Here is a 14,026-nt window from a genome sequence, read left to right as displayed (position 1 = left end):
GAGAGAGGGTTCACGGGACAGGAAGTGACACCTTTATTTCAGCTTGGCCATCTGTCTGCATTCCCACTTCCTTCGCTGTCTCCAACAGCAGAAGCTCCACTCTGCTCACAGGCATGGGCCGGAGTAGATCATAAGCTAATCTAGAACATCTGAAACACCGCCCAGCACGAAGAAAGATCATAAGCTAGTCTAGAACATTTGAAACACCGCCCAGCACGAAGAAAGGGCTCATCACAGATGAGCCTCTACTCTATTTCATAGAGAAAACACCCACCTAAAGAATGATGGTAAGTGGCTTGGCTAGGGAATAAAATCAGAATGTGGCTGCAGTTTGACTTGACATACGAACGTTACATTTACTAGGATCATTTTATGGGTATCACACACATTATAAGGACATGAGCAGTCCTACTGAATGGAGTTCATTTCTCAGGTTGAATTGAAGGGTAAATAAAACATTTTAAATCAATTTCTAAAAACTATCATAGATGATGAGAGAAGCTGTAATGTGAAACTGTATTTGCTCACTGAATTCGTCCTAATATGTTATAAAGTTAGCGGATATTTTACTGTAATAAAGTGTACTATCATATTTAGAAAGTTTTGCCACCCATGTTGTTAGCTCATTATGTACAAAGCAAAACTACTGTTTTATATAGTTCCGAGAAAATCATCTAAGCACCTGGATGTCCAGGAAATATAAGGAGAGGCTGCATAAAGAGCTCAGTTGGTAGTGTTGGCCTAGTGTACAAGGAGTAGGTACTGTATCAACTGTGGCAGCCCTGGTGCACACATGGAATCACAGTGCTCAAGAGGTGTAGGCAGGAAGATCACAAGTTCTAGGTCAACCTTGGCTATAGAGAATTAAAAATGAGCCTGGGGCAGTGGTGGTGCACACCTTTAGTCCCAGCACTTGGGAGTCAGAGGCAGGTGGAGGATCTTTGTGAGTTCGAGGCCAGCCTGGTCTACAAATTGAGTTCCTGGACAGCCAGAGCTATATAGAGAAACCCTGTCTCAAAAAAAAAAAAAAAAAGTGTAGGGAAGCAATAAAAAGAAGTAATACATATTAGTTATTGAAATGAAGGTGTCTTTGACTTATGCTGAAGAACCAAAATGCAAAGCTTAGGAAAGTGAATTTTATTCAAAACTTATAATCACACAAAAACATTAAGAATCAAATAAAAAGGGGAGGAAAACAAGCCACATTTACCTAGAGTGCTTGGACTTTTAATGCTAAAAGAGGGGCAGTTGTCTTTGGATTGTTTCTCAAAAGTCAACGTCAATCAAGCTTGCACAATCCACTCACCCGCTCTTCCCGGCCCTCTGCGAGGATGACAACAATCCTGCCTTGCCGTCGGCGGCCAGTTCTGCCCATGCGCTGTATGAGGCGAACGGGGCTCTTCTGGGCATCAAAGCATATTATAAGATCGACTTCCCCTATATCCAAACCTTCTTCACCGACACAGGTGGAAACCAGCGTGTTATAGCCGCCATCCCGGAACTGCCTCACCACCTCAAACACAAACAACGCAGAATTCTCACATCACAGGACTACAGACTTTGCATTCTCTTACTCATCTTGAAAAGGTAAAAATCAGATTTTAAAGCATTAAGGATGCTGAGAAGCGGGGAGGGTGTCATAAAACGACAGTCAGTCCAAACGGTACTGATAAAATGGAAAGAACAGTGCTACTTCCTTTGTATAATAATTGCTATTGTCAATTATAATTACCAAGTCAAATCTGTAAATAGCTTTATGCTTCTCCATCTATGAACAAGTCCAGGTTTAGCATCATTGAAAGCAGAGGGTAGGTAAAAAGCCTGAAGCCATTACTTCTATTTATCATATCTTAGAACTAAATGTATGGTTAGGTGTATCTAAACTAAGAATGTTTAGGCCTGTATGGTGGTGCTCACCTTTAATCCCCGTACTCAGGAGGCTGATGGTCTATGAATTGCAGGCCAGCTAGGGCTATAAAGTCAGACCCTGTCTCTAAATAAATAAGCAAATCAGAAAGAATGGGCTCAGGCCTGAAAGACGATTCAGCACGTAAGGACACTTGCCAGCAAGCCTCATAGCCTGAGTGTGATCTCTGGGATGGCGGATGGAGAGAACTGACATCCTCAACTTGTCTTCCGACTTCTACACACAAGCTGTGACACACATGCACCAACCCCCCCCCCACACACACACAAAATAACTAAATGTAACAAAGAGCTTAAAGTAAAGGCTGGAGAAACCCTTCAGCGATTCAAAGCACCTGCTGTTCTTGCAGAAAACCCAGGTTTGGTTCCCAGCACCGATGTCCATGCTGGCTCACAGCCACCTATAACTCCAAAGACCCGACACCCACTTTTGGCCTCCATTTTGATCATATGCACAAACTCCTCACCAGCCCCCTTATACTTAAAAATAAAAATCTTTGTAAAAATTAAAATAATGTTTCATTACTCCTAGAACTCTACCACCGCAAAGGTCACATGGGTCACATGCCAGAGCTGTAAGGACAAACTCATTCAACATTCGCCGGGGTAATGGATACATCTGAGATCCTAGCACTTGGGAGGTAGAGACAGGAGCATCAGCAGTTATAGGTCAGCCTCAACTGTATGAACTCCTATCCCAAACACCAAAGATAACTAAATGATTGAATAAATAAATGTTTCAAAACTACATAAAACACATTATCTGATCTTTCAAAACATGCTTATCTTTACTTCCATATTACTTGTAAAATTATCTTTTTTGTTGTGGCTAGGGTTTTTTTTTTTTTGGTTTTTGTTTGGTTTGGTTTTGAGACAATCTGGCTATGTAGCTCTGGCTGGCCTGGAGTAAACCAGGCCAGCCTTGAACTCAGAGAATGGCTGTCCTTGCCTCCTGAATGTTGGGATTAAAGACATGCACCACCATGAACTGCTTATAGAATGATCTTTAAGTAACCAATTAGAAGATGGGTTATACACAGCTAACCCATTCTATTTTCATTTCACTTCCTAGAAAAGAAGTAACTAGTTACCTCTAGCTGTTCCTTCTGGCTAAAACCTTTTGTGTTCTTCCCCGAAGCATGGCCGACAAATGTCATCACTTTAATCATTGGCTGATGCTGTAAAAGCATTTCTGCAATTTCTTCCACACTATCTCGGAACGAGGAGAAGACCATCACTCTGGTCTCATGGCTTTTCTTTTCAGTGGTGTTTTTAGCTGTGGAACAGGAAATACTGTATGTTTTTAAAAAGGCATATAAAGGCTAAGAAAACACTTCAGTAGTAGATTGCCTAAAATGTAAACAGCCTTGTGTTCAATGCCCAGGATCACATCTAAAAAAAAAAGCAAAACAGCATTTGGAGAGGAACTCCTTACAAGCACAAGCCTGAAACGCCATACTCAGGAGTAACCGTTTCAAAAAGTATTTAAGACTTTTTGAACTCCCTGTTTCTCACTGGCTATCATAAAATAATGGTCAAGAAATCAACTCATTCCTGGATCATCAATACCTCACTAGTCCATCAATTCAAACACATGCATGTCACCACCCTTTGCAGACTCTGCAGACAGATGCATTGTCGAGCTCCACCTGACTGCATCCACCTTTCCATCTTCACTACAGGACCCGTCTAATCAGGCCAGGGAGCTCCAAACCTGCTGGTCCTTCAGCTTCAACGATGACTGCATGCCGCAGCCTGAGTTCACTGATACCGCCTCAGTGTCTCAGTGCTTGGGAGGGGTGGGTGGAACGGGAAAGGGCAACGCTTTCCGACTGCCACTTGCTCTCCTGGTGTCTCCCAGTGACCCAGAACCACTGTGGTTACTAAACGACTTAAGCTGTTTGATTCTCTATTTCCCCTGCATTGCCCCCAAACTAAACTTTTCATGTAAAACCTTATTTTTCAAATCTCATCATTTCTTCTGCTCCTAACCATCCAAACTTTCTCAGAAATTCTAAATATCTTTATCCAGAGTAATTAGAACCCACCTTTTCCCTTGAATTTTAGTTTTTTTTCAGTAACTACTTGGCCTTGAAACTGTTACTCACCATTCCATGACCTGAAGTGTTCAATTATAACTTCTTCCAGTTTCTTTAACTTTGGATGACTATAGAAAAATTTTTTCTCTTTATTTCCTAAAAAAGGGAGGAAAAAAACAAACATTTTTTCCATATTTTCCCATATCTATTATGGTCTTGAACTCATAGAGATCTGCCTGCCTTTGTCTCTGGCGTATTGGGATTAAAGGTGTGTGCTCAGCCCGTAGTAATTACCTTATTGTGGAGTGACATCTTTTTGAAAATACAAGTTAGGGCTGGAGAGGTGGCTCACTCAGTAGGTAAGAGCAAACTGCTCTTGCAGACCTGAGTTTAGTTCCTAACATGCACATCAGGTGAGTCATAACTACCTGTAACTCCAGCACCAGAGGAATCCTACATCTCTGAGTTCTAGGCCAGCTTGAGGCCATATAGCAAGAGCCTGTCTGTGATACAATCTCTCACACACACACACACACACACACACACACACACACACACACATACACACAAAAGTAATAAAAAATAAATCTAAAACAAAGAAAAAAAAGCACATTAAAACTTAAAATTTTCGAGCCGGGCAGTGGCGTGCACAACTTTAATCCCAGCACTTGGGAGGCAGAAGCAGGTGGATCTCTGTGAGTTCGAGGCCAGTCTGGTCTACAGAGAAACCCTGTCTCAAAATACAAAACAAAAATTGAAATTTTCATTCATGTGTGGTGGTACACTGTTGTAATCTCAGCACTTGCAAGGTAAAAGGAGAATTAGGTCTTCAAGGCCAGCCTCAGTTACAGAAAGAGCTCAAGGCTAGCCTTAACTACGTGAGACCTTGTCTCAAAAGAGGCTCAAAACACAAAAAAAACTTACTTTTTACCTGTCAAATGCAAGTTCCCTCTTGATAGCATATAAGCGTAAACAAGAACTTTAATTTTTGTGAAAATATCATTCTGAGAGGGAGTTCAAATGGACTCAGAAAAGTAAAAGGGAAAAAATATTTTTAGTTAAACCATATTTCAATGTTAAGTAGTTCTGAGAATTTCCATGAGCAGTAACTACCACTGATATTTTTATCTAACGTTTATTAGCCTTATACAAATTTGTACTCATCAATCTCAATACCCTAACTTACTGAACAACATTCATTTAACAGGCTGTTGCTATACAAGCAGAACAAAGTAGACGGATGTGTACATAGACAGAGAGAGATGTTTCAACATTAATCCTAATCAAGAAAACCCATGGATAGTATTTATTTTTTCTGAGGGGGTCTTGTTACAATGCCTAGGCTGGCCTAAAATCTTGGGCTGACATGCTTCTACCTTGGCCTCCCAAGCAGCTACCACTGTCCTCAGTTAAAATAAACACACACTTCCCGGTGAAGTACCACACCTTTCTGCAGGGCTGAAGCGCCGCCGGCTGAAGGATCTCGCACTTGAGCGAACACACCATCCAGGTGACTGTAGAGCTTCATGAAGTCCTCATTCCGGCTGAGCTCAGTCTTCACCCGTGCCAGTCCTTCAAAAGTAAGACAAGGTTTCACATAAACACGGGCCGAGCTGTCGACATTTACTGCTTATTACAAAGAAATGAAGTTTTAACCATGAAGGCAAAATTATCAACCACTTGTTCTCGTGCAACGTTTTTGTTTGTTGTTTGTTTGAGACAGGGTTTCTCTGTGTAGCCCTGGCTGGCCTCAGACTCAGAGATCCACCTGCCTCTGCCTCCGAAGTTCCGGGATTAAAGGTGTGTGCCACCACTGCCTAGGCTAGTCCCACATTTATGATACACGATTTTCTAGCAAGCTATCAAAAACAATGAAACATGAACTTCATTATATTAGTCCATTGCTTTTAAAAACAAAGTATTTAGAGTTAACTCCAGTTACGTTGTAATGACTCCTAAGGACACTCTGGTATACCCATAAGTCAGAACATTGCTCAACATTCAGCAGAGAAGCCTCCCCTGCAGCAGATGGGAACTAACACAGACCCACACCTGTGCAATACGAGGAAAAGGAAGGACCTTGGAATAGTCAGTCCTAAATGAGATATCCCCATCAAACTCCTTCACTGAGTGATCGGGCAGCTATTCAGAAGAAGAGGCAGAGAAAGAGTGTAAGAGCCAGAGAGGATGGAGGATACCAAGGAAACAAGGCCTTCGGACACAACAGGACTGACCGACACACAGGACATACAGTATTGAGAGGGGAAGTGGACACAAGCTCCCATCCCTGGCCTAGCGGCTATCTCCAACGGACAACAGCTTGCAAGGAAAAATTAATTTTCTCCAACTCCAGTCTCACTGGGTATACAAACCATGCTTGCAAGGCCCCATGCCCACCGACAGATGACCGTCACAAAAAAAAAATCTCAAATGTATTTTTGGAGATTTTTGTCTCAAATTGTATTGTCTGGGTATTTTTTACCATACTGATCTTTTGCTTGCTTACAGCTTCTGATTTTGTGTGTATATATGTTTCTCATGTTTTTTCTTTTTCTTTAATTTAATTTTTTTTTTCTGTTTGTTTTCTAAAGACAGAGAGAAAGAACGAGGGAATTGGACCAGTGGGGAGGATCTGGGAGAAGATGAAGGAGAGCAAACAGTGAACAGAATATACTGCATGAAAGAAATTTATTTTCAGTGAAAACAAGTTAACTCAAGTTTAAGCTGATTCAAACTGCTCAATGCCTTGAACCAGAATAACACATTTCATTGTTTCTTTAAAACAAGGTCATATAACTTACCTTTAGTTCCATCCATGATTCCAGAAAGGAAGAAATATAAGGATCGCATTCCCATTTGCTGCAATAACTCAAATCCATGATATAAACTAATACAGATGGCAAACTCACCCTCAATTATGCCTTGTTGAATTCCCTGGAAGAAACACATGTCAGATTTAACCAGAGAAGAAAATGAAGACATACCTCCATGACAATTGTTACTGTAACACAATATGGTTCAAATGACCAGAATAACCAACCCTTTCCACTGGTTATGAGTTAATGGTTCTACTGAGTGATATGTTACAGGGTGGGGCTACGGAAGCATCATGTAGTTTCCATATAAAGCCTGTCTCCTAAGAAAAAGAAACCCAACAGGAAACCAGTCTTTATCATTTTTCTTCATAGGTAAATTATTTGCAATTTATAGGTTCATGTGTTCTTTCAAAGCCATCAATAATTATCTATCATAGGTCAAGCACTGAGGCAAATATATGAGGTATGACTGAAATGGAAAACAACTGAACAGACTTAGCCTCATGAAGGACAAATATTTTGTTTTATTAATCAATCTCTCTCTCTCTCTCACTCACTCGTGTGTGTGTGTGTGTGTGTGTGTGTGTGTGTGTGTGTGTGTATCACAGGCTCTTGGCCCAGTCTGGCTTCAAACTCAAAGCAATCCTCCTGCCTCTGTCTATCAATTGCTGGGACTGTAGATATGTGCCACCCAGATGGGACAGATATTCAATCAATGTAGACACCAGTGCCAGTGCGGAACGCCATGTAAACATGTCCTAAGGGTAACACTGGGTATTAGGCAGTGCTCTCCATCATCTATTCCTGTAGGAACTCATTTCATCTTAGCAGCGCAGAGACAGGTACTGCTCTGCTCACTTCACAGAAATGAAGAGGGACATCTATAGGAGCTATAAAAGCTCCCCGAGACTTATCGTCCTGTATGTGATAAAGACATTTTTTTTCTCCTTCCTGTCTCCCACCCTTCTTTCCTTTCTTCCTTCCACTTATCTACTTGTTTCAGACAGGGCCCCCCCGCCTGTACCCTAGGCTGTCTTAAAACTCTGAGCAACCCAGCAATCTTCCTGCCTCAACATCCCCAATGATGAAATTATGGCCATCAGTTACCACATCCAACTTAAAACTACCTTTCCCTGCTAGTTTCTTGCCATAACAATGCAAACTAGTCCCACGTGGTCACATTTACATTAATCACCTCCAATCCCTGTCTCGGCCACACTAGTTTCTGTCCTCTTTCAGCTGCCTCTGGCCTTCTGTATGCGGATCTATTCTCATTTCAAAGGACTCAGGGCCGGGCAGTGGTGGCGCACGCCTTTAATCCCAGCACTTGGGAGGCAGAGCCAGGCGGATCGCTGTGAGTTCGAGGCCAGCCTGGGCTACCAAGTGAGCTCCAGGAAAGGCGCAAAACTATGCAGAGAAACCCTGTCTCGAAAAACCAAAAAAAAAAAAAAAAAAAAAAAGGACTCAGAACCTGTTTATATGGTGAACATCTTTCCTGACTTCAGACATAGTCTGATATAAGTTTTCCTATCCATCCACTATTTTTCTAGTAAAATTAAACAAGAAGCATGTGAGCCAGCATGATGGCCCAGCAGGTAAAGGCACTTGCCATCAAGACTAACGCCCTGAGTTCAATCCCTAAACCTTCACGGTGGAAGAGAACTTACTCTCACAAGCTGTCCTCTGACCGCCCCATGTCATGGCATACACATGCCCATATACATATACAGACGGACGGACGGACGGACGGACACACACACACACACATAAAATCAATCAGTGGGGGGGGGGGCCTGGAGAGATGGCTCACTGGTTAAGGGCACTGGCTGCTCTTCCAAAGGTCCTGAGTTCAATTCCCAGCAACCACATGGTGGCTCACAACCATCTGTAATGAGATCTGGCACCCTCTTCTGGCCAGCAGGCATACATGCAGATAGAACACTGTATACATAATAAATAAATTAAAAAAAAAAATCAATCAATTGATCAATCAATAGATAAATATACAAGTAAAGAAATAAATAAATGTAATTTTCTTCCTTCCTTCCTTCCTTCCTTCCTTCCTTCCTTCCTTCCTCCCTCCCTCCCTCCCTCCCTCCCTCCCTTCCTTCCTTTTTTTAAAAGAAGCTTGCTAGAATGCTTCCTATGACTTCTGGTGTCAAGAATTGCACTAAATTGCTGGGTGCTGGTCTACAGAGCTAGTTCCAGGACAGCCAAGGCTAAACAAAGAAACCCTGTCTCAAAACAAAACAAAACCAACAACAACAACAAAAACCAATCAACAACACAAAAAGAATTGGACTAAATGTCATGGCCTTACATTTTAATCAGAAATAGACTAAACGACTATTAACAGCTGAAACATGTAGGCTGGGAGGCAGCTCAGCAGGAAACAGCTCCAGATACACGAACCTGATGACCCAAACTTGATCCCCTGAACCCACATAAAAACAACACATATGAGTCTGGCATGGTGGTGCATGTCTTTAATCTCAGAAGAGGCGGAAAGATCTATGTGAGGTGAAGGCTAGCCTGGTCTACATACAGAGTTTGGGGCCAGCCAAGGCTATATAGTTGAGTCCCTACCACAAAACCAAACAAAACCGGTGGTGGTGGCACACGCCTTTAATCCCAGCACTCGGGAGGCAGAGCCAGGCGGATCTCTGTGAGTTCGAGTCCAGCCTGGGCTACAGAGTGAGTTCCAGGAAAGGCGCAAAGCTACAGAGAAACCCTGTCTCGAAAAACCAAAACAAACAAACAAATCCAGATGTGATGTGGCACATCTGTACTCTCAGCACTCCTATGGCAAAATAGGAGGTGGAGACTGGTGGGCCAGCTAGCCTGGTGCATGCAGCGAAGCAGCACAAACAAGAAAGACAGCAGCCAGGCAGTAGTGGTGCACGCCTTTAATCCCAGCACTCTGGAGGCAGAGGCAGGCGGATCTCTGTGAGTTCAAGGCCAGCCTGGGCTACAGAGTGAGATCCAGGACAGGCACCAAAACTACACAGAGAAACCCTGTCTTGGGGGAACAAAAAAAATAAAGACTGGCCTCAGCAAGGAGGAAGGTGAGAGCAGGCTCCCGAATGTTCTTCTCCAGCCACTATGAGTGCAGGCCCCCCCGCCCCCACACACACACATACATAACGTGAATTAATTAAAACATGAGCTATAGAATCACGCCTAAATTCTTTTAGAACATTTAATTACATTTATCTATTTATGGGGAGGGGAGTCCATCTGTGTCGTGGCACAAACAGGAGGTCAGAGGACAACCCTGCTTCCATCACATGGGTCTCCAGGACGGAACTCAGGTCATCTGGTTTGGTGGCAAGTGCTGTTAGCAGCCGCTGAGCCATGTCCTGGACTCCGCTCCTTTTTTTCTTCTAGCTGTTCTTGAACTCATAGCAAGCCTCTCACCTCAGCTTCCCAAACACAAGAAGTACGAATATGACCCACCACACCTGCAGTAAGTGGTATGTAAATTCTTATTGAACTAATCAATACCTACCTAAGAATTTATCATTTACATTTTACCAGGCACTCAGTAAAGATTCATTTATTATTTATTTTTGTTTTATGTGCTTTGGTGTTTTGCCTGCATGTATGTCTGTGTGAAAGTGTCAGGTCCCCTAGAACTGGAGCTACAGACAGTTGTGAGCCACCATGTGGGTGCTGGGAATTGAACCCGGGTCGTCCGGAAGAGCAGTCAGAGCACTCTTAACCGCTGAGCCATCTCTCCGGCCCCTAGGCGCTCAGTAAAGATTTAGTCAATCACCTAAATTTATCTTAAAATACATACCACAATATTTGGGGATGGGTTCTTCCTAAATTGATCTCTTGCCAGAATTATCTGGTATTTTGTTAGACTGGGGATGTCTCTTTTCATCAAAACATTTCTCTGAATCAAAGAACTTGCAAATGTTTCCAAGATCTGCAAATTTAAAAGAAATTTATTGCAAGCTTACTTTCAAATACAATAACCTTGCCATATATTAAAAGTTTGTTATTAATAAAATATACCGCGAAATTAATTTTTAAATTAACACAAGATATCAAAATTCTAAAGCATTGGCATTTATATCTAGACACCATCCACCTCAGAGTTTAACAGAAGCATATATTCAATTCTATTCAACTATATTTTAACAGCATATTTACTTCTTTTCATTTCCTCTTCAGCACTGGGGGTTGAACTCAGTCTTGCACAAGGCAGGCAGGCAAGTGCTCTACCACTGAACAACATCCCCAACCCTATTTCTTTCTTTTCCTTCTCCTCTCCTCTCCTCTCCTCTCCTCTTCCTCCCCTCCCCTCTTCTCTCTCCCCTCTCCCTCCCTCTTAGACAAAATTCTCACTGCACAGCCTGGCTGGCCCCAAATATACAGACTAAATTGCCCTTGAACTCACAGAGATCCTCCTGCCTTTGCCTAAGGGCTGGGAGTAAAGCTATGTGTGACTGCGCCTGGCCTACTAGCTTATTTCTAAATCAGGGAAAGCCCAAAGTTGAGGAAAGAGAAATTTCACCCCATCTCTCAGTGGGCTAAGTAGGAAAAAATGGAAACCATTTTTAATCCATGGGATATCGGTTTGCAAACACACAGTTCTCTCCTGTGAGACTAAAGGACAGACAAAACTGCCTCAATAGTCAAACTCTAGCAGTCTCTCAACAGCTGCAACACTGGTACATAGTGACTGGAACAGAGAATTCCTTGTTATGAGAGGGCTAATGTGTCCACTGCAGGATGTTAGTCACGTTCTGGTATCTACACACTAGGAGTTCCTCTGTGCCCTCAGCTCCCAGTTAAACAACAAAGTGTCAAGATATTGCCAGACAGCATCTGCTGAGGAAAATCACTTCTGTTTGAGAACCATATTGTAAGAATATTATAAAGAAACTGCCAGCACCCACAGGCAGAAACAGGCAGATCTCTTTGAGTTCGAGGCCAGCCTGGTCTACATAGCAAGTTCTAGGATAGCCAGAGCTACATAAAGAGACCTTGTCTCAAAAACAAAATGAACTTCTGGCTGAATGATGGGTGTGTTCACTTTGTGAAAGCTCAGAGGCACAGTTTGTGGGCAATGCTGCTTACATACATCTATGCATGTGTGCATTTCATACTGAAGTTCAAAGGTTCACTCAAAAAATACACAATCAAGCTAGGCATAGTGGTACTCGCCTTTAGTCCCAGCACTGTTAGTCTTGGCAGAGGCAGGCAGATCTCTGAGTTCAAGGCCAGCCTGGTCTACAGAGCAAGTTCCAGGACAGCCAAGGCTACCCAGAAAAACCCTATCTCAAAAAACCAATAGATATGTATTCAGCTCACGAGGTCTCATCCTAGACAAAGAACTGCAGGCAACTATGGGATGTTGAGAGCAACAGAAATAATCTTCCTGGGGAACAGCACACCAACTGGTTATCTAATACCAAACAGTCAGCTTTGAAAACATACACACATAAGTAACACTACACAGATTGAGCAGGATGTATTTATACGTCCTCCCAATCTCCCTCTCTCTCTCCCTCCCTCTCCCTCACCCTTTCCAAAGGGAAAAGACATTTGGCTGTCCTTCGGGAAAGCTGGGGGGGAAAGTAGTTTACAATCCGGTGATCCTTTGCTGTCTGTTAAGCCTGTATCTCCAAGAATTCATGTTTTATTTTCCGCAGGCCCTTTCCCCCTAAAACCTTGAACATTACTTCTAGTCCATAATAGTCATCCTTGTGAGAGATGTCATTTGTACTTTACAACAGCCTAAGGGACTTGTATGTTATCTTAGGGCCAGGCCAAATCCTGACTCCCACAGGGATTATGTTTACCTCAGTCATTCTCCCTAGACCAGTGGTTCTCAACCTTCCTAATGCTGTGACCCCGTAATACAGTTCCTCATGTCGGTGACCTCGCAACCATAAAATTATTTCATTGCTACCTCGTAACTGTAATTTTGCTACTGTTATGAATTAGAATGTAAGCATCTTATATGCAAACCCCAAAGGGGTCACAATCCATAGGTTAAGAATCGATGCCAGACTCTTATCTTGAGCATTGCTTCTAAGTCAATAAGAAGCCCTCTCAGATAGAGCCATATGTACTTTGTAAAGAACTTCAATGCAAACATGCCTTAAGAATGTTGTACTCATTGGACTGCTTTGTTAAATGAAAACTTTTTTCCGGAATTGTACTGTGCTTAAATATAGCAAAAAAGAAAAAAAAAGGGGGGGGGGTGATGTCAGACCCTAGAAGCTCTGGCCTATAGCCAGTTACCTAAAATCAGGCTTAGGGCTATTCATCTGTTTTACAAATAGCCCATTTTGTAAATAGAAAATGGTTTAGTGCATGTAAAAATAGGGCTGACTGACCCCAAGTTTCAATTTCAGAGATGTTCTTCAACTTCATAATTATACGAAATGAAATACCATATATACACTCTACTATATTCTAACTGAAATAATTCCATCCCCAGTTCATTTACCAGAACCCCACACGGATAAAAATGGCTTACCTGGATGTATGCCTTTTGGATGGCTCCAAGTTCTTCACCAAGGGGGACAACAAGCTTCTCAACTCGTCTTTCGTGAGAATACGGCAAAATATCCGGAGAATCTTCAGGACGAAGCTCTATCTTCCCAATCAGTAGGTTGGTAATCACCTGTTGCACAGCCTACACAGAATCGCAGAATTATGGGTATAAGTTAGATAGCACGCTGAACTATAAATCTGAAGCTAGCCTGAGCTCACAAGACCCTGCATCAAAAACATAATGACACGATGATAGATGAATACATACATGATGTAATACCTTTCTGAGGTAAATTTCACTCACTTAAAGCTTACAGTGGGACTAAGAACTACTATATCAGAAGACACTACACACTGACATTATGGTCAATAGTTAAAAAAGGAGCAACAAGCCTGGTCCTGTGAAATGCAACTGCATGCTTGACAGAGTCTAAGGCTAAGGCCTGCCTGGGCTTTGTACTTTCAACCAGGACTACATCTAGAATCGTTTCAAGGCAACTGGCTCAGACGATACAGCCTCACGGACTACTCCATGACCCTTAAATTTTCTTTGTGTCCCCATAAGATACAGTGCCCCCCTCCAGGAGGAAGTAGTAAGAGAAGCTACGCCCAAATTCCCAAATATACCAAGCTGGCTTTGGAGATGTGTAAAAGTTAAAACCTTCCTTTTTTTTAAAAAAAAAAGGGAGAAGGGGAAGTGCTATGGGATGGTCTGTATGTCTGTATTCTCTG

General features: G+C 42.4%; 1 protein-coding gene across 1 annotated transcript in view; it reads right to left on the bottom strand.

The window, feature by feature from the left end:
• Fancm (FA complementation group M) overlaps positions 1-14,026 on the bottom strand; it is a 57,370-nt gene that overhangs the window by 34,670 nt on the left and 8,674 nt on the right. The window contains exons 4-10 of the mRNA XM_028858949.2: positions 13,278-13,436; positions 10,581-10,712; positions 6,767-6,899; positions 5,412-5,537; positions 4,035-4,121; positions 3,018-3,202; positions 1,307-1,513 (exon numbers count right to left, since the gene is read on the bottom strand). Of these exons, the coding sequence (XP_028714782.1) occupies positions 1,307-1,513; positions 3,018-3,202; positions 4,035-4,121; positions 5,412-5,537; positions 6,767-6,899; positions 10,581-10,712; positions 13,278-13,436 (1,029 nt within the window). The remainder of the gene's footprint in view (positions 1-1,306; positions 1,514-3,017; positions 3,203-4,034; positions 4,122-5,411; positions 5,538-6,766; positions 6,900-10,580; positions 10,713-13,277; positions 13,437-14,026) is intronic.

Source organism: Peromyscus leucopus, chromosome 14, assembly GCF_004664715.2.
Source record: "Peromyscus leucopus breed LL Stock chromosome 14, UCI_PerLeu_2.1, whole genome shotgun sequence".
Classification (NCBI taxonomy): Eukaryota; Metazoa; Chordata; class Mammalia; order Rodentia; family Cricetidae; genus Peromyscus; species Peromyscus leucopus.
Note: the sequence above shows the minus strand (reverse complement) of the source record. Positions and strands in the feature narration are given on the sequence as shown.